This window comes from Motacilla alba, chromosome 2 (genome assembly GCF_015832195.1).
Source record: "Motacilla alba alba isolate MOTALB_02 chromosome 2, Motacilla_alba_V1.0_pri, whole genome shotgun sequence".
NCBI lineage: Eukaryota > Metazoa > Chordata > Aves > Passeriformes > Motacillidae > Motacilla > Motacilla alba.
Genome location: NC_052017.1, coordinates 71129984 through 71149858, shown reverse-complemented (window position 1 = coordinate 71149858; position 19875 = coordinate 71129984). Strand labels below are relative to the sequence as shown.

General features: G+C 36.7%; 1 protein-coding gene across 4 annotated transcripts in view; it reads right to left on the bottom strand.

Annotated features, from left to right (window-relative positions):
* Positions 1 to 19875, bottom strand: part of DROSHA (drosha ribonuclease III) — a 72153-nt gene that overhangs the window by 44546 nt on the left and 7732 nt on the right. For all 4 annotated transcript variants that reach the window (XM_038127097.1, XM_038127100.1, XM_038127099.1 and 1 more), the window contains 9 exons: positions 19516 to 19657; positions 16970 to 17124; positions 14540 to 14620; positions 12756 to 12842; positions 12562 to 12648; positions 9522 to 9593; positions 7884 to 7965; positions 6626 to 6700; positions 3130 to 3299 (listed from right to left, as the gene is read on the bottom strand). In XM_038127097.1, the coding sequence (XP_037983025.1) occupies positions 3130 to 3299; positions 6626 to 6700; positions 7884 to 7965; positions 9522 to 9593; positions 12562 to 12648; positions 12756 to 12842; positions 14540 to 14620; positions 16970 to 17124; positions 19516 to 19657 (951 nt within the window). The remainder of the gene's footprint in view (positions 1 to 3129; positions 3300 to 6625; positions 6701 to 7883; positions 7966 to 9521; positions 9594 to 12561; positions 12649 to 12755; positions 12843 to 14539; positions 14621 to 16969; positions 17125 to 19515; positions 19658 to 19875) is intronic.

The window sequence follows — 19875 nt, the reverse complement described above, 5'->3', positions numbered from 1 at the left end:
TCCCTAAACAAGAGCTAAAAAGTCCTGATTTTTAAGGATTAAGTTTATTTTTTAGGGGGTTGTTTTTCTTTTTTTTTTGGAGATTGCACAAAACCAGCTTGAGAAGTTTTTGTCTCTGCATAAGTTTTTGTTGAGGTTCTACCCACTCTTAATAATAACCTGAGGAACTTCTCCCATCTCTGTACCCCTTAAAAAAGCAGCCTTGACACACCACTCCTCTGAGAACCAGGTCAGCAAAATACAATTAACAGAATATTAAACAATAATTGTACTCAACATACCAATTATAATCAATTCAATTAAAAAAATAGAGACACAATTTAGATACTTCAACAGAGGCAATGAAATACTCATAACTGCAAAAAGGACATCTTTCACTATGCATCTAGCAGGGTCTGTGTTAAATGCGTGACCTCAAGACTACTCAAAACCAGACCCCTCTTCATTTCCATGACACTGCCTTGCAGTTGCCAATCAGTTCCACAGCCGTTCACAGACAGCTGACAGCAACCAGGACAAAAGAACTTCTCCAAGACCTAATCACAACTGCTCCCTCACTGACAGTTATGAGAGGGGTGTAGCTGGGTTATGCTTTTTTATTTCATCATGAACACCAGCCTTCTCTCCAGTCCCCTTTCTGAAGGTTAAATGAACAAACAGCAACATACAGAAACATCGAGTATAAATTGCACAGCAGCAGACAGGATGCAAGCAAATTAGATGTTATTCTTCCAGAGCTTTATCCCTGTGCTCTTTAAAAAGTACTTTGATAGACTATCCAATAATCACAACCTTGCCTTTAAAGTCACATCAAAACCAAAGAAATTCTAACAGAACAGAGGCCTGTTATTTTTGTTTCCTACTCCAAATCTCATCAATCAAGGCTCTGCTAACATTAGAACAAAGTATGAAATAGCATGCAGATGCAGTTTAAAAGTATATTAATATATACATATATCTATGTAGTAGCGAGAAAACCATCCATATCTTAGGAAGAGTGAAGTATGAAAGATGACTAAAATTTGTCAATCACTTCTATTCCAATACAAAGTTTCATAGAACTAATGAAACACCATGAATAAGCAAAATAATTTTAAATAATGCTGAAATACTGTTAATTGTTTAAGTGGGATTCATATCCTATTATAAGTTTTTTCCCTTCTCCATATTGCACATATATACACCTCACACTGAAAAAAAAATGAAACACACACATAAAATCTAGATTTGATCACGAGAGGAATTATTATTTCTGAAGAGCTGCTGTGCAACAAAACAAAATTCAGTGTTTCTACTTTGTTGTTTCAAGTGGATATAATTGAAGAGCTGTCATTTTCTACAACAGTTTCATACTGTCTCTCCAACAGAACTATTTTATCTTCTAATGTTGTAAAATGCATAGGTAATAGTTTCATACTCTGTTTTTCACTTACATTCATAATCAGTCCAGTATGCTACAATGTACAGGAAAAATCCACAAACTAAGAAGAATGTCATTGCAATCTTGAGAGAAAAAACGCATTCTAATGATGCCGTTACAACATGACATTTCAAAGCGCTACAGATTTCTTTTATGCTTACATATTTTGATGTCCCCACGTCTCTAAAGACGCTGCCTTGTAGAATGCAAGGTTTGCCAGTAAAAAATCACACAAGATCTCAGAATTAACGCTACGGCTCACAAATCACACTGCTTTGTACTTACAGACATTTAGAGTTCAGTGACACAAGCAAGGAACACATGTGCGTTCCTCCATGCTAAACAAAAAAGGGGAGTTTTCAGCTAGCTGAAATCAGCATATCTTCAGCAAAATAACTGAAGTTATGTCAGTGCATAGCATTCAAACGCTGACAACTTGTGGACAGGCTTGTACCTTCTATCACAGAAACCACAGGCAAGTTAAGGCTGTCCAGGTTTTCTAACAATTTCTATTATGGGATTCTGGTTTAGCAATCATTTAAAGCAGCTGAGGTAGAATTTTCCATAGTAAGAGTTTATGTGTACTTTTGTATTTCATGTTTCCAGAAACCACCTAATTTTCTTGTTGTTTCAAAAGTTTTACTTCACTTAGAATGAAATCAAAGGGAAAAAATTCTGACCCAAGTTATTATTAGCTTATTAAGTAGTTTATTAATGTTATGCTTCCATACTTAAAAATATGAACAGGAAAAATGTATTTAGCAGGTCACCCTGGCTGCAGTTTGGGGACAGGTTTTTCAGCTGAAAAACTAGATTCCTTCTTAGGCATGGTACCAAGTTACACTTTTTCTTCAGAAACTAAGAATTTGAGTTATAAGAAAATGAGGTAAATAAAGTCAGAAAAAGAAAGGTATTACTACTGATAAAGCTGCGTGTCAGTCTCAAATATTAGGTCCAAAATCTGCCTCTAAAATGCCCTTTTGCAAACTATACAAATACAATCCTGCAGTTTTTAGTGGACATTCATCTATTCTTGTGACCCACATTTCTTAAAAGGGGAAGTCAGAATAATGGGCTGAATTCACATACACAAAGGAGCTGTGTTCAGAGAACGTGTGCTTTAAAATACCAATTGTTTCAAAAATAATAGGGCCACAGGGGTTTCAAACTCGGCACTGAAAATTACTACATGCGTTAATTAATGAACACAAAATACCTAAGTGTGAGTGAGAGCAACACAGAAACAACGTGAAAAAAACTACATAGGCAGAAAGCACCTTTTCCATACTCAAGCCAGTGTTAGCACAGCACACATTAAATACAGCTGTCAACAGGGGGTCAAAAGAGGAAGAGGAAAGCAAATAGCAAATAGTTACTATTTCTCTGGTTCTGTGTCTGTGAAAAGAGAATGAGATCATGCATATAAAGATTGTCTGAGAAAACAGGAAAGTTTTACATCCATAAAATATAGCTCTTCTTTCTAACATGCACATTGAAACAGTGCCCATCTGAAAACACACCCTTTAGTACAGCAGCAGAGGGGAGAATTCAGAGTTGAAACCAGTCAATAAACTGTTCCTGTTGCAATCTGCAACTGCCGCTGGTCACCTTTTCCTGCTCTAATTTAGCCTGTAACAAACTCTCAGAAAGAAAACATGTACATGTCACTGCATTGCTCAAAAAACCAAAAAATTATTTATTTGTTCTACCATGCCAGGGCTGGTAACGATCATCCCTTTGCATTCTTCTGCATATTTCTGCCATTCCAGTTCTTCCCACTGAAGCATGTTGGCAATCTCCTCCTCAGGCACGAGAGCTTTACTGCATCGTAACAAGTAGAGAAGAATCTGATGCATTGAGAGTACTTCTTTTCCTCCATCTTAAAACCATAAATAAAAAAAAAGCATTTCAGAGATGCACTCCTAAAGCATGAGCATAAAAGAAAATATGCAGAACACAAAGCATTTGTATGAGCAAAATAAAATGCAAAATACTTACATGATTTGACAAATATGAAGGCAAATGTTTTACTGATGAATACTGCTCACGCATAAACATAATTGCTAAACTAAAGCAGTAACAGAAATGGTGGCAAGAGTATCAGTTCTATCGTGCTGTAAACTTGAAGTTTCTAACTTGCTTGAATAAACTTTAAAATGAGTAAGCAGAACAATCAGTTATGCTGTCCAGTTATATCTTCTTTTTCACAATTTTAACATTCTTTTCACAACAGCAGTTAAAAAGCCTTTAGGTGTTATGCAGCTTTTTTTAAGTATACTCAAAGTTTTACAGATACTTCTGGATGAATGCAGTAAGCTATCCCAGCACTTTAAACTCATCTGTAGTTTACATGCCATAACTGCAGTAATGAAGACTAAAGAGCCTCATGCTGTCTTCTGTCACTAAATTAATCAAAGGCATGTGAAAATTACTAAACACCTCTGAGATCCCAGGAAAAAAGCACAGCAAAGGTAGCTTGTAACAAAAGAAAACACCATAATCTGACTGGCTTCAGGTAGCCAGGTTCAGATGTGAATATGCAAACAGGGAAGGTGAGTGATGGTCCTGACAAATCACCACTCAGTGATCACTCAGATCACTGCCTATTCAAATCCAGTAAGTCTGCTCATGTCAGTAAAAAGTCACTGCATGTTCCCACAATGCTTTGATTTTGACATACATCTCTCTAATTCCCTCCTTTAATAACAGTGCTAATTTGCAGGTATGGAGGAAGCTTCGAGTTTCAGCCCCACAGAACACAAACGCTGATTTCCTTCCCTCAAGGAGCAGAAACAATCTAGTCCAGCCACTGAGTATGTACTCTCTATCACTACATCCACAAAAGAGAAACAGTGATAAACCAGAAGTAAAACCTGAGAGCAATATCGGGGACGACACCACAGCACAAAGAGTGTGATCCCAGGCATGATGGAAAAGCCTTGCAGAGCTGCTGCACAACAGCAGCACTGTGTAAGATGATGTTCTCCACAAGGTATCTGAGGAACCAAGCCCTTCTCTTACTTCTGCTGGGATTACAGCACTACTGCACAGAAATGATGACAGGCAATGGTGTAACTTGGCCTCTCAGAAGAGCTAACTCACTGCAACTCCAGGACGGAATCTTAAGCGGGGAAAATACACCCCAAACCTCACTGGAAATAGAAAATACTTCTAAATAGCTACAGGGACAGATTTTTACACATGTAAAGTTTTCCTTCAACTTAAAGGGGTACTCCACTTACAAGACTTTGTCAACAACTGGATTATATTCTTATGCAAGAGGTAGCCCCCACCCACCAACCACTAAAATGTAAGTGTATCCTGACCTATGGAAGATTATGTACAGGTTGCTACAGATGGTTGTGCTAAGTGAAAGTCAGAGACCCTTTCTAAATCAGAATATGCAGTACTTGGGACCTCAAATGTGTTTTTTCAAGGCTTTTACTCTCTGAATATACTTATCATCATAAAAACCTATGAAAATGAATACAATACATCAACTGTTCTGCATGCTATGCATCTCAGTAAACCGGATATGACTAGGTCAGAGCTACTCCAAGGCCTGTCCCTAAGTAAATCCACATAATCCACATCCCAAACCTCATTATTTTTAGACAATGTTAGGAAAGTAAGAAAGAAACAGTAGAAGGGATAGGAAATCAGCAATTCATTCCTATCTTTAAAGAGAGAGCTGATGAATGTGTGGAGATCTGATGCACCAACCTCTTCTTTGATTAGACTTAAGAAGTGTTCTGCAAACATACCTGAAGGAAATAGATTTCCACTCTCTGAAAATTAAAAATCTTCAAGGATACGTCAAAAAATAATAAATAAAAAATGAAAGCTTGATTAAAAAAAAAAAACTGTCAAAAAGATGCTAAAAGGCAAGTACATATGCAGAAATATCAGGAAAAAGACATTTTTAAAAAAGAGTTAGAAGGCTGGGGACCTTAAAGAAGAAGCAGCACACAGGAATATGTATTACAGAGACTTATCTCTCCCTATCAGTAAACAACCCAACAGTACAGAAAGAGCTAACTTCTAATTTAAAATTAAAAAAAAAAAAATCAGACTATAAAAACCCTGAACAGGAAAGCACCTTCAAGCTATACAAACTAGGCAAGACAAACTTGTTCTCATTTTGTGATGAGGTCAAGTTAATCAGCCACATGTGGCTTGATGGCTTATTTTGTAAATTGCTTCAGCAAAACCAAATCAATGTTTGCTAGCAAGCCTCAGAGCTCTGCTTCTGATTGAGTACTGTGTATCCAGGAAGGAACAACAATTAGAAATACAGTCATCTCGCCATCAGTACTCTCCACAGTAACAAGCCAAAACTCATTTCACACCAGCTATAATTAATATCCCAATAAAATTTCAAAGCCCAGACCAGAAAGCACCTCCAGGTCACAGCCCTCTTGATGAGGGTTGTTCCATGTTTCATCTGCACCCTAAATCCCACAGCTGAAACACATCCTTCTGTCCACACAACCCTCCTGGAGCAATCACTGGCAGGATCTTAGCAGGACACATTTTCAATGGAGCCGTGACATTTACATCAACTGAAAGTCTGTCCTGGAGTCTTAGGATGCGTTAAATGCCTTCATAAACTGTTCACTCAAAATGAGTGCAATGCTCCACATGGAATCTTCCTTGGCTGGCAGGCCAGGATTGAACTGCATTGGAATGATGGCTTTTGTCTTTCACTATTTGCTAAAAGGTCTAAACTTGCATCAGGATAAAGAAACTATCAGAAAAAACATGTGCTCGGGGGTGCTAGTGATGCTGACCCTTGCACATCAAGAATTGCGATCTAACCAGATGGTACCCTGAAGAGCTGGGCGCACATGGAGCGTGCGAGATTAGATAACAGCACTCCTCAAATGTCACTGCTCCACCACAGAGCAGGCCAAGGAGGACCCAGCACTGCCTAAAATGACTACAGACACAAAAACTGTGGAAGTGAGACTTAGCCTCTCCATCTGAATTCCAGGTCTGAGTAAAACATCCATACTGCCAGCAAGCACTAAAGACTTCAGGTAGAAGCTTTAGATCCCTGAACTGATTGAACAATTTACATTGAAAATAAAGGTTTCCTTGTGGAGGTTTTTTTCTGGGGTATAGGTTGTTTTCTGTTTTGGTTTTAGGTTTTTTTATAAGATTTTTAGACCTAATTTGTATAAAGCTATATAATACAAACATTACCTGGAAGAAATCTCACAAACCGCGGCATGAAGTGGTATCTGGGACAGGAAATAGAATCATTTTCAAGTGAAGGACCTTAAATATGAAAAAAATACAGAAAACTTATGAACAGCAATATATTTGCAAAAGGAGAACAGATGCAACTTTGCTGCACATAAAATCAATGAATAGTGATTAAATTTGATAGGGCTTAAGTTTCAATCCAAAACGTAACAAAAAAAGAACAGAGAAACAACTTGTAGTGAAAGCTTTCACACAGACAATTTAAAAGAAATCTAAAATAATTTAAAAATAATAAGAACCTAACAAAAAACCCCACTACTTTTAAATAAAACAGTAATAGAAAAAGATTTGTTTATATAATTAATTAATTAATTATTACACTTAAGCCTTACAGGTAGAAGCACAAGTTTATCTCCTCCCAATTAATGGGGTGGTTGTTGTTCACCATAACAAAGAGAACATGGAAATTTCCACAGTACTGTTCTGTGGGTCTTTTTTTTTATTTTCCCATTCATCATATAAAGCTTTGTAAGAAAATAAAAAATTAAATCTGTAAGTACCTGGTGTTAAAAAAAAGAAAGAACAATCAGAAGCAGTGACAGGAGAGACAATACTGATATTGGAATATATTTAGTATCAAACCAAAGGCTGCACAAAATGTATTAAACTTGTGTGCTTCTGTTTAACTGCATAAAGTGCAAAGTGCAACTCTACAGACAAACTCAAGACACCCTATAGATGGTGAAATGCAATTCCTCTAATACTCTCATTTCTCTTTCAGACCATGAGAAGCATTCTCCTTTGTTGCAGTCTTCACAGAAAGAAGCATTTTCATCTTGTCAAAAGACAAAAACATTCACCTATAATGATAACCTTAACTCTCTACAGCTGTCTGTATGACACTACTTTCTGAGTTGACTGCAGAGAAATACTGTATGAGCAACTTGTTGTTAGCTTTTAAAATAAGAGAACAGTCTACCTGACACCTTGATTTTCAAAATACCATGCACATGATACTCTGTAATATTAAACATGCAATAATATTTACTGTTTGATTAAAGAAAAAAGTTCTGGACCAATGTAGAAATTCAGTCTATTTGTGAGCACACAGTGCCAAGTTTGTGCATTTTCATTGCTACAGCTCACACTATTGAACTCTAATTTCATGTTCTTGAAGAATAGATGAAGTTTGTCCCTCTCATGGAAAACAACAGTTACATTGCTATTTTGAGGATCCTCTCAAAGAGAACAATACCTTTAAGATTCCAGTCATACAACTCCAAAATATCTTTGAATAGATATGAAGAGAACAGTTCAAGGCCTCTCACACAAAAATTCTGGGGAAACAAAAAAAAAAAAACAGAATAAAACTATAAATATATAATATTGCAATACAAATAATGACAGTTATATATAGTTAAATAAAACACAATGAAAAAAACCAGTGTCTTCATATATGCCAACCACTAGATCCTGGGTTCTGGAAACAGTATTGATATATTTGTGATCATCTACTCTAACGTAGCACAGCAGTCTGATCAGAAATAATTGTCAAGAAAGAATGGTATTAGCCCTTTTCACTCAATGTCCAAATCAACAGTATAGGCAAAAATTACAAATCTGCAATAATCTGCCAAGTACTAAAACCCCTTCCACCTGAACAAGCTAAGCAGATGACACATTTCTGAGAAATATTCTTTTCATAGTTCACTTTCTCCCACATGCTCATAACAATTATTTATAAATCATGATCTGTGGTATCACGATCACTTCCGTAGCAAGCATAAGTACAACACAAATTGAGGATTATGACCTAAATAGCCAACAGAAGAAAAAGAAAAAAGACTAAATGGGGAAAAAAACCCAAAACCAGATTATTTTCATCAAGTGAGGAAGTGGGTCCTTCAGGGAACAAACAATTAAACTTTCCTAAACAAACAAAATCAGATCAGATTGATATAAATTGTGCAGGTACGATATTGGCCGTAAATTCCAAACTCAACACCACAATCTCTTTCAAAACTCATTAGTAAAGATAGTCTGCAAATAATGCTGCAGCCATTTACCCAGAAGCCCTCCCAAATGCTGACTTCCCTATTTTGCTTGGTGGCCACTTGTTGTTTCAGTTCAAGATCTGCAGACAACATAGTACATTCACTAACAAGAAATCAACTGTTTTGATCACATTATTCTTTCTGAGGCATTTCAGGGCTGTTGCATAAATTTAGATGCTGTTGAGCAATAAAAAAGGGAGATAACTAGAAAGAAAAATGTAAATGTATATATGACTAAATTAAATACTGATCTAGTATTTGTAGTTAATATGCAGGGGTGCTTCTGTACCTCTACACACTGTTCCACTGCAGCAATTTACTTTGCAAACTGGCTCCAGCAGGCATTAATTAGTAATAAAAAACCCCACCACAAACAGATTATGAACTCAACGTGCTTTGTTTGTATCCACAGGAAATTTGTTTTGGCAACAGCTTATATTAAGTACTGATAAGCAATCTTCAGAGCTTCAAACTTCTGATTAAGTTTCAGCTCTGCCATTGTCTTATGTGGTCCTGGCAAAGGAGTACCTCCACACGCCTTATTTTTGTCAGATGTAAGAGAAGGGTAATGCCCACCTTCATTTACAGATATTGCATGTAACTTAAAATGAAAGGAACTTATGATATAAGCACTTCTTATTGTTTGATTTTAATATATGATAGCCTAGGTAGATGGATTTATGCTAGTACCTATAAGTCCAGGTTCTATTTCAGCCACTCATTCAGAACAGAGCCAGGCTCTTAAGATCCTACAAGGTGGGACACTAAAGAGTTTAATCCATGAAACATACCAACAACTCATAACCCACTCTGACTTTTAGACTAATTTTCCATCTTACCTCAGGCATCATCTCCTCAATGAAATGAATTGTATAGTCAATGTTAAACCTGATTACTTTGCATAGAGGAATCTGCAAGGAAAAGAGAAATTCAGCATTAAAAATTAAAACTACACAGCATCAAATGTATAGTTAATACAATTCTGTATGCAAAGGTACTACTGTCTGCTGAAAAGGGCCCTTACTAAAACAGCTGCTCTGGGGATCATGCAAAGAACACAAGCACGTGTAAAGGGAGTACCAGCTCCAGCCTTCATCTCAATAATAAAACATAGTGCTGACAGGAGGGATGGTGAAGGAAAGTTAAATAATGCCATCTACTGGACATGAAATTTTCTTTAGGAGAAAAAGTACACCAGTAAACCTCAGCAAACCTCTATCTTCTCTCATGTGGATATTTGCAAGTGAATTTTTTTGTGACACAGCATGTCAGATTGACAGAGTGATCTCAAAGCAAGGAGTTTTTAGCACACTGCCAATTGTGTCAGCTGTACTGTCTTAAAATGCAGTTTTAAGTCAAATCTTATAGCTTAGGGATAAATTGCAGTTTTATACTAGTTTCATGCCATAAATATTCTCAATTTCATCCAACTAGCTAGCAAGACAAATATTTAATTACTTTTTTACACCTTTTTACAGTCCAATTTGCTGAAAGTGTTTCATTTTTTATGGGAATTTCTGAGAAAAAAAGCTAAATTCCTAAAAGACTACAAAAATGCCTGAGTTTCCTTACATATCTACAGCTCTTACCAAATTTTACTACTCACTGGCCTCAAAGGCATGAAAGAATGTTAGAACAATTCTATGATCTGTGAAAGTGAAGCAACCCAAGGTTATTTTACATTTATAAGCACATAAATATCTGAACAGTGCTGGGGTTGCAATGAAATAAATGTACATACTTTAAGTGCAACATTCTACTTGCATCTTCTTACAGCCCACTGTCAAACATTAGACTATTTTGACTACAAAAATCTATTGATATCTGCATGATAAATTATGAAGCTGCACCAAACAAAACTGCATTTCTTACAATTTGATACAGTATTAAATGTGAATACAGAATCTTCCCAAAACCTTGGAAGCTAAATACCATTTAGAATCTGAGCAGGTGAAAACCTGTCACATTTAAATCAGTGAGGTTTTACAAAAAACCCCAGAGATTGTTTACTTACTTCCTAACGCATTATTTAAACTAGAAGCTGAATACTTTAGAGAAGTGACCACAACTAAGATCTCCTTGAACTGGAGTTCCATGTACACAAGCAAATACACATTAAACGAGCACACAGTTGGTACTGTAAAATTGGATTGGTATTTATAATATGAAAATAATTTTCATAATACGAAAGTAAGTTTCATTTATAATATGAAAATATTTTTTCCTATGACAGTACTAACCATTTTCCCTAGTACTTGAGCTGCTCAGTTATTACTCAGTAATAAGAGTAGTAATTCAGTAATAACCCTAATTATGCAAACTTAAGACTACATACTACAGATATTGATGTTAGTGTTCAGATCTCTATTTTTACTACCTTTTGCTACCTCCATTTCACTAAATATGTTCCAAAGTGTCCTTCAAAGAGCAGGTTTTATGTTGTATGCCAAAATCATCTCATGACATCAAGGGATTCCTTCCAAAGGGCTTTATATCTGTTATTAACAGGAACTGGCACCACAGTGTGGCTTTTTATTCAACTATTTCAAAAGGAATCATTTGTAGCTGATCACTTTCCCTATCTGGAAGTGCATATAAACATGCATTTTACAGTAAGCTTAAGAGCTTCAAAAACTACTCATATCAAAGAAGTTTTCCTTCTTGCCTGTATATTGAAGATTTCCAGAACCCTCTGCCTTCTTGTCATACATTAGACACAAAACTTTTAAAGATAAGGGGGTCTCTTTATTATTTAATGTGAGTAAAACAAAACTGCTCCTTTTTGCTCATTTGCAAAGTGAAAACATAAAGCCTTGAGATAAATTTGCCTTGAACCCTGAGGCTGAGTTAATGCTACTGGGCAGCAGTGCTTCCCATCGCCATGCCAGAGGCTGAACTCCACTCTCTCACTGACTTCTCAACAAGACTCCCTTCCCTTGACCACCAGAAGTGAAGTGTTATCATATCCATTATGTAAGCAAACTGTCAGGGTCAAAGTAATTTTTTTCTCAGTGCCTCTCAGTCCCGGTATCTTTACATCCCAGTCCTGTGTTCCATCCCAGTCCTGTGTTCAAACCCATTCTTACACTGAGTTGTGGCATTGGTGATGTAGCTACTAACAGGTATAAAAACCATAGAAACTAACACACATGGAACTTTTTGAGAAAACCTTGAAATTACCAAGATTAAAAAAAAAAATCTTCACGTGTACAGAAATTAAGAATCTGCATATTTTCCATTCATGTTTGGCTAACAGCTTATATTGCAAAAGCAAGGCAGTTGGGTACCAATCAGGTCCTTTTCTTGTTAGATGTGCTTTCAAAAGACAAAAATAAACCCCTGTACATATCTAAAACTTTTACTTAAAATTGTAAGTTGCTAGATCCTGAAGAAGCTGAACAGCTGTTACAAAGTATTGGGAACATCTAGGTAAGTTTTAAAAGAGAAAACCCTTTAGAGTGGATCTCTGAAAAATTTCATTTGTCACTTAAAAGGAAAACCTTTCTTTGTTGTTATTGCTATTTTTTTAAACTCTGCCAACTTAATAAACCCACTCAGCTAATTTAAATCCAATTAGAAGTCTTGAAAAGTTCTTCCACAGTTTAATTCACTTCCAAACTGTGAAACACATACAAACATTACTTCAATGCACATCACAGCTTCAGTCCCAATTTTATAGACGCTGCCTACCACAATCAGTCAAGACAAAACCTGAGATTCATTAGTACAAATATCTTTCCCCTGTGCCCAGTGCTGGTAAGATGTTTGTAGCATACATGTATAGTTGTTTTAGAGATGTTTTGCTTCAGGGCAGAATAAGCACCTTCTAAAGAAATCCCCTGTGTGAAACCTAAAGTATGTAGCAATGACCATACTTACGTTTGTCAGCGGGGCATGTGCAAACATGGAGAACCCTTCAAAGATGTATTCATGGTCATCATACTCAATAACAGTAGGTCTGTCTGTCTTAAGGAAGGAAACAAAACCACCAGGGAGTAAGTAAGAAGCAGTATGACTTTTGTCACAGAAAACAAAATCAGAGTCCTAGTTTGAATTATTTATAAAGTACTTACTAAGAAATTTGTGGGAGGTGACACAGTAATTCGGTAGTGGTATAGTCTTCCAGCATTGTTGGTCATGGGACGACATGGTTTAATGGGCTTAAAGAAAGAGATAAGTAGAATTATCTGTAGAGTCAAGGCAAATTTAGATTAAAAGAGAGAATAAAGCATTTCTAATAGCCATGAAATATGCATTAGGAAAAATTAAATAAAAGCAGGTAGTCATAATTAGGCATTCTGGGAAGGAAGAAAGTGTGGCCTTATCTCCATTTTCACATTAAGAAATATTTTTAAAGCTATTCAAAAGCAAAAAAAAAGGTGCTTTTTTTTCCATTTTGCATTTAACTCTCCATCTCTCTTACACACAACAGTTAGCTCTTAATCTTCCAGACTGATTTCCCCTCCTATATAAATCTGTTTCACCAAACACATTTTAAAAGCTTACGAAGAGGAGGCTGGACATCACATGAGAAGCTCCCAAAGTACATCATCAAGATAGACAGGTATCAGCTCATTTGCTTGGGGGAAATCTGAGGCCTGAAGAGAAGGGATTAGTCTATCACCACAGAGGTGGCTCTGGCAACACCAGTCTATCTCCCAGGCTGTAATGCTTGACTTTGAGATCCAAAGGCAGCCAGACACCTGTGATTTCACATTCCCTTCCAGCTCTGAAGCAGTCCTGTGTAAAGACCTAAACCCCTCAACAGTCAGACAAAACCAGTTTTTCATATGCCCTACATACAACTTGCTGCAGTTCAGAGGCTGCCACCAGCCTGTTTGGAATACTGGGAAAAATAATAAAACCACTGCAGTGAGCAGGGTACTGTTCTGAACTGCAGGAGAAAAGCTGGGCTGTGGCAATGGCAATACAGCTACACCACTATGCTGCTCTGGCAGTAAGGTGGTTCTTCAGCCCCAAAATAAGCTTCTCACAGCTGTGACAAGGCAGCTGCAAACAAGCTAGTTCAAAAGTAGGCAGTTTCACCTACAGGACACTGTGAAAAGTATCATATCCAAGGAGATTTTGTGAAACCTGGGACTCCCAGATGGCATCGTTCCAGGGAGCACTGCCTTCATGCTGCAAGTTTTATATATATTAGTTTTGTCCTCCTAAATTTTCTTCCTTTTCTGCAAGAAGAACCCTAGATGCAACATGGGGAGGAACACATCCTGAACTGGAGAAATTTATAGTAAGTTTCAGACCAAAGCGAATTTTCTGAACTCAAATAATTCACAGAAATGTTTGTAATTCTTTAACTGCAGAGAAATAAACAATTGCTTCAGCAAATATATGTAAGAAGGTCAACCGAAAAATAAAATTTTTCAAGAAAAACTACGAAGATAAATGGTAAAGTCTACATACTAAGGCAAGAATGCCTCCTGAAAAGCCTTCTGCTTCTTCCAGAAACAGAATTACTATTTACTTTTCTTTTAAAGCAATCACTTCACAAAGTGGGCCCTTCACAACACATTCGTCCACTTGAAGACAGCAGATCTTTGTTCACAAGTTCTTTTCTATTAACACAATAATGTTTTGGAAACTTAAAAAAAAAAAAAACCAAACCATACTAAAACTAAACAAACACAGGCAAAAGTTTTCTATAGTTTCCAGGCGGATTTCATTACCAGTATTGCATAATGAATACGAGGTTACACAACTAAGTGATTTAAAGTTTCACAAGAGATTTTTTTCACTCAGACTGTAAATCATGGGAAAACCCCCTCAAATCAACACAAATTGGAGTATAGAGCTGCAAGTTTGTATTCATAATTGCAATCCTTAGAATTACTAATACCTCTTCGCCAGGATAAATGCCATGTCTTATTCCTGTTCGTCGGGCTTTAGCACTGCATTTGCACAAAGGTCCATCATTCATCTGTCAAAAACAAAATAGGATTCTGGTTTTATTGAAAAGTGGTTTTGGAAAAGTATGTTGGTTTTAAAGCTCCGAGTGCTGATGCTTCTAAAAGCCTGTCATGCTTAGATAAAGTGGATGTTCTTAAGCCAATAAAACCAGAAACACTGATGCACAGCAGCAAGGGAACTTCATCACTGTTTCAGAAGCACAAAATGGAAAAAAACATTCTCAGCAGAATTCTACCACCCTGCTATGATATACCTCTTTTCCATTGCTTATACACACAACTAGCATGCTGACTGCCTAAAACAAAGTCCAGGTCCTAAACATGCATGTGTCAATATTTACATGCTGAATTCTCCATATTCAAACAGCTCCACTGAGTTCTCTGACAGAAAACTCATCCTTGACTAAGCCCTTTGCCATAGAAAAAGGCTATCCTCTAAAATGCAGGCCATTCAAATATTTCACTTGGTTCTTTAAAGAACTGTAGGAACACTTCAAATCCATCCTGTGAATAGATCAGTAAAAAAGATAAAAGAGGAAAAAATACCCACTTGAGTATTCTGTATGGGTGCATCAAGTGCCTATTCCAAAAAGGGCCAATGCAATACATCATAAAGCTGGTGTCTTTCTTTTCACTTTTATGACAAATATCAATGCAGACTCTCAGCTACTGCAACAGCCTTAAGCTTTCTGCTCTTATATTATGCTCATTGCAGAAATCCAACATAAGAAGTCCACAATAAACCAGAAAAACAAATTAGGTACCCAACCCCAGTTTTTAATCAAAGCTTGAATCTAAGAAGTTAAACTTCTTTTGCCTTAGGGAAGAAATCTAACCAAACAAATAATAAACTTGCAATGCAATAGAAAAACCAGCAGAACTTTCCATGCTACTACAAGCAGTCTGAAAACATAAACAGCATCCACGTGGGGCTAAATGGCATCATCACATGTTAGATATAACGTGAAGATACCACAGGAAGCAAGAATCATGAAACCACTGTCATTGTTAGCTTCAGGCGGCCTTCTCTGACCAACAGAGCAACACAAACAAGCAGATCACATTTGTAAGGCAAAAGCCATGGTGGTGGCATTGAATTTAAGAATTTATTTTCTGGCAACTGTTAGCACGGCTGGAGATTACTCAAATTAACAAACAAGCTTCTCAGATTGAAGGGTTGGGAATATCCATCCCATAAATCTAGTTCCATGTCAGATGGTGTACTTGTACATGTCAGAGTGCATGGCAATCACTCATTGACAGAAAGCAGATAAATACCTATGAAAACTTCATGAAATGTTTTCACATAAAATCTACACAGAAGGACTACAGCACTGACAGACTCACCATGATTGATTTTAGCCTTTTCAAGAAAGATCAAGAGTAAGTCTCAAGAAAGTTTTTGGTAAAGTACATTTTTCAGCAGGAAATTCATATACCAAACATTCCTGGATCTATTCCTTCCACAGTTATTTTACTTTTTTTTTTCTGTTAATATTCTTCATAGAACATTACTTTGAAGTGTGCCCAAGAGCTACACAATTTTTTCTGTTAAATATCTAAACAGTTTGCTAATTTTGTTTTCCATACAAATAAAAACAGCTAGCAATGCTCAATCATTTTTTAAACTAGAAGCATAAATATGAATCTGTAATAGAATATTCAACAGACTTTTGAATTACCACAGTGGCAATATGAATTCCAGTATCTCTTCACATTATGATTTGTTGCACGCTAAACTCATACATCACACAAAGTGACAGAAAAATAAATTTACTGAGGTGCCACATGAAATGAGAGAATAGATTGTAAATACTTAAGTAAGAAAGATGAGGATGGTGGATTTGCAAACAAAAACTAGTCTTCTGTGCAATGTGTACATTCAAAACAGCACTTCATGAGCTCAGCAATTACATTTAATGAGAACTACAATCTCCATGCAATTACAAAAGAACCATTAGACAACAAATTAGAAGCATTAACTGCATATTTCAAACATTAATCATTATGAGCTGAGAGCTTAAGGTAAAAAATTTGTAAAGGATGTAAACATATTGCCTTTTCTCCAGTTGTGTACCTTTATCTCAAGGCTAAAGGATAGCATTAGCACATTGTTAGAATTCAGTTTTTATTAACACTGTCAGACATGATTTTAACTGCATAAACCCCAGGATTAATTAGCTGGAACTACACTCTTGAAATCAAAAGTGAAGTGCTTTGAAGAAGATGAGAGAGAAAAGGGAAAATGGGGTAAAGAAAGCATTTTGAAATAGAAGTCACTCTGCATGTTTGACAACTAAATTTTCAATTTTTTGGGAGAATGACCTTTGGACACCCAGTACTTTTCCTTCACACCTTACCTGTCCTGGATCATTGTACCACAATTCCTCGTGGAGACGATCAGGGTGTGCTTTTTTACGCTTAATTTCTGCAATGACGTCAATAACATCCGAATCTGAACTGCTGGAGCAGCTGCTGTCATCTTCAGAGTCACACTCTGACTCACTGGAGCTCTCTGATTCACACAGAAGAAATAAAGATGGCTGAAAAACACTTCCCATGCTCTCTTCTCCATAGCAATGCATTCTCTATCATGAAGCAATGTCTGGACTTAATAATAACAACCCCCTGCCAAAACCTTGATCTCAATATCTCTAATCTCCTGTGGTACTGTGGAGTGACCCCCTTTGTTATGCACGTAATTTTAGTCATTCACTTCCACAGATATCCCAGCTTCAATTTAAATAAATGCCTTCATAGCCAAGACATTTACCAGTATGCAAGTAAAGCTTATTTTATTCTTGGAATAAAATGCAAAGTTTCCTCCATTTGTAAAGCTTCGACATAAGAGCAAATATATTACTATTCAAATACTGTGAAACTGTGGCTTCAAAGTGCACATTTTCACTGAATATAAGACTCTCCTTAGTTGAAAGAAAAAGGAGAGAGAAGAAATGAGACAACATCAGTAGGAAAATGTTCTCCCTTTTTTTTTCAAGATGTATTTTTACATAGTTCATAATTTGGCATAAGGTGTTATTAAAATATGTCCTTGGAACACATGGTTTACATAGGTCATCTATGCCCAGCTGAAATAGAGCTTCCTCACTAAGTGTGCATATGTATTCCTACAAATAACTTAAGTTTCAAAAGTTCTCTGATATACATTTGATTATTACTGACAAATATTTTCAGGTGCAAAATACGCATGGAACCTGTGAGAGTAAGCTGGAGTTTCAAAAGACTAACTAACAGAACTTTATGATGTAATGTATTGAAATTATACAATCATAGTATTGTTTGGGTTTGGAGGAGCCTTAAAGACTATTTAAATCCAATCCCTTTGCCATGGAGAGGAATACCTCCCACTAGACTAGTTTGCTCAGTGCCCTATCCAGCCTGGCTTTGAACATTGCTAGGGATAGGACATCCATAACTTCTCTGGGCAATCTGTTCCAGTGCCTCACCGCCCTCACAGTAAAGAATTTCTTCCATCATCAGTCTTTCATGATCTAAAAGTGCTCCCGAAGGGCACTGCTATCCCACTGCAACACATGATTGCTCCTAACACAAGCCAGAACAGAGACAGCCTTTACTAAAGTACAAAATAAGATAAACTACTAGACGCTACATGGCTATAGAAGCTGGCACGGACATCAAGTCAGCCCAGGGGAACAGTGAAGACATGGAGCCTTAGGGTTCTCCAGAAAGAGTGGAAAAAGGAAATGCAGAAGTTGTCCTTGGCCCTATGATATTTTAGCCTGGAGCAGCAGTCTTTCTTCCTCAGAGATCTAAGGAATGAGGGCTTTACACAGGTATGTTGAGTGTAGCAGCCATGTCCTTGATTCATCCACATATGAAAAAACACCTCCTAACAAACCCTACAGTTAACTTTGCTAGAGATTCTTGAAGGAGTTTAAATATATGCAAATTCACTCTTCAAATGTGAAGAACTCCTTTAGAAAAGCGAGCTCACATTTTATTTCATCTGTATTTAGTTTTTTTCTTTCCTCTTCATTTCATCCTTTTATACCATCAGCATGTAACCATGTAATTATGCCTGTATTTCAGCTTTGGAATTTTTGATATGCAACTTTTTAATGAGTTACCAAGATGAGACCTGAGAGTTTGAAGCAGTTCACATGGCCAACATGAAGCAATATTTAAAAAGCAAGCCCAACAGAGTATCTAAATTACTGTGATATGCCTACAAATTTCTTAACTAAAGCAACTGACTAAAAAACACACTATGAAACACTGAAATGCTGAAAGTATGACAATTTTCACAAAGCAAACTAAGAAAAATAGCTTTCACTGACTTCTGAAGAGACAAATTACTGTGAAAATCTGTGCCCTGCTAATTCAACTAGTATTTCCCCAGTACTTGATGCTGCTGGATGTATTTCACTCTCAGAAGATCCATGTAGGTGGAACAAGATAAAGCAGATAATGTATGTTATGAAAACTGCTACTTTTGCAGATGTGTGATCAAACTAGGCAGAGTTACACAACAAAAATAAAATACTGAAGAAAAACTCAGATGTTTGCTTTTACAGCACAGAATCTATCACCACTATATTTGCTTGCTCTTTAGAAATGTAAAACCAGGAGCTACTTAAAGCCTCTCATGTGCCATTCTCTGGACTACCTGATCATGCTCAGGGTGTTTTATGCCATGGAAGAAACTAGCATTTGGTAGTGCTCAATACTCTCTATTTCCCCCTAGGATTTCTGGATAAAGAATCTAGCTCTACTTCCATCAAAAGCTACAATAAAACTCCCATGGATATGAAATACAAAGGAGGAATTTAAAATGACGTACCAATGTTATTAAATACACACAACTGCCAAAACTGGTTAACTACAGATTATTCAATTTCAGAGCTTTATCATCATTTCAGCCTACCTAAATCTTCATCCAGCTTGGTTTTTGGTGGCTCCCATGGTGGCCTGGCTGCTTTGGCCTTTGCCTGGCGCTTTCCTAACTCCTCGTCAAACTTTTCATACAGATCCCGGAGCTTGCTTGTTCCTACCACAGTAGAGTCCCCCTGTTAATAAAAAAATCAGAACAACAACAGAACAAAAAAAAGGACAGTGTTAAAATAGCACAAGAAGTCAGCATCTACCAGCATTTCACAAAAAAAACCAAAAAAGGTGGGAAAGACGGATCTTTCAGTGAAATATGGGAATACTTCATAAAGCTTTAGCATATTATTACATTTCTTCGCCAGGTGAACTAGCAGAGAAATTATTTCATTTGCTGGTA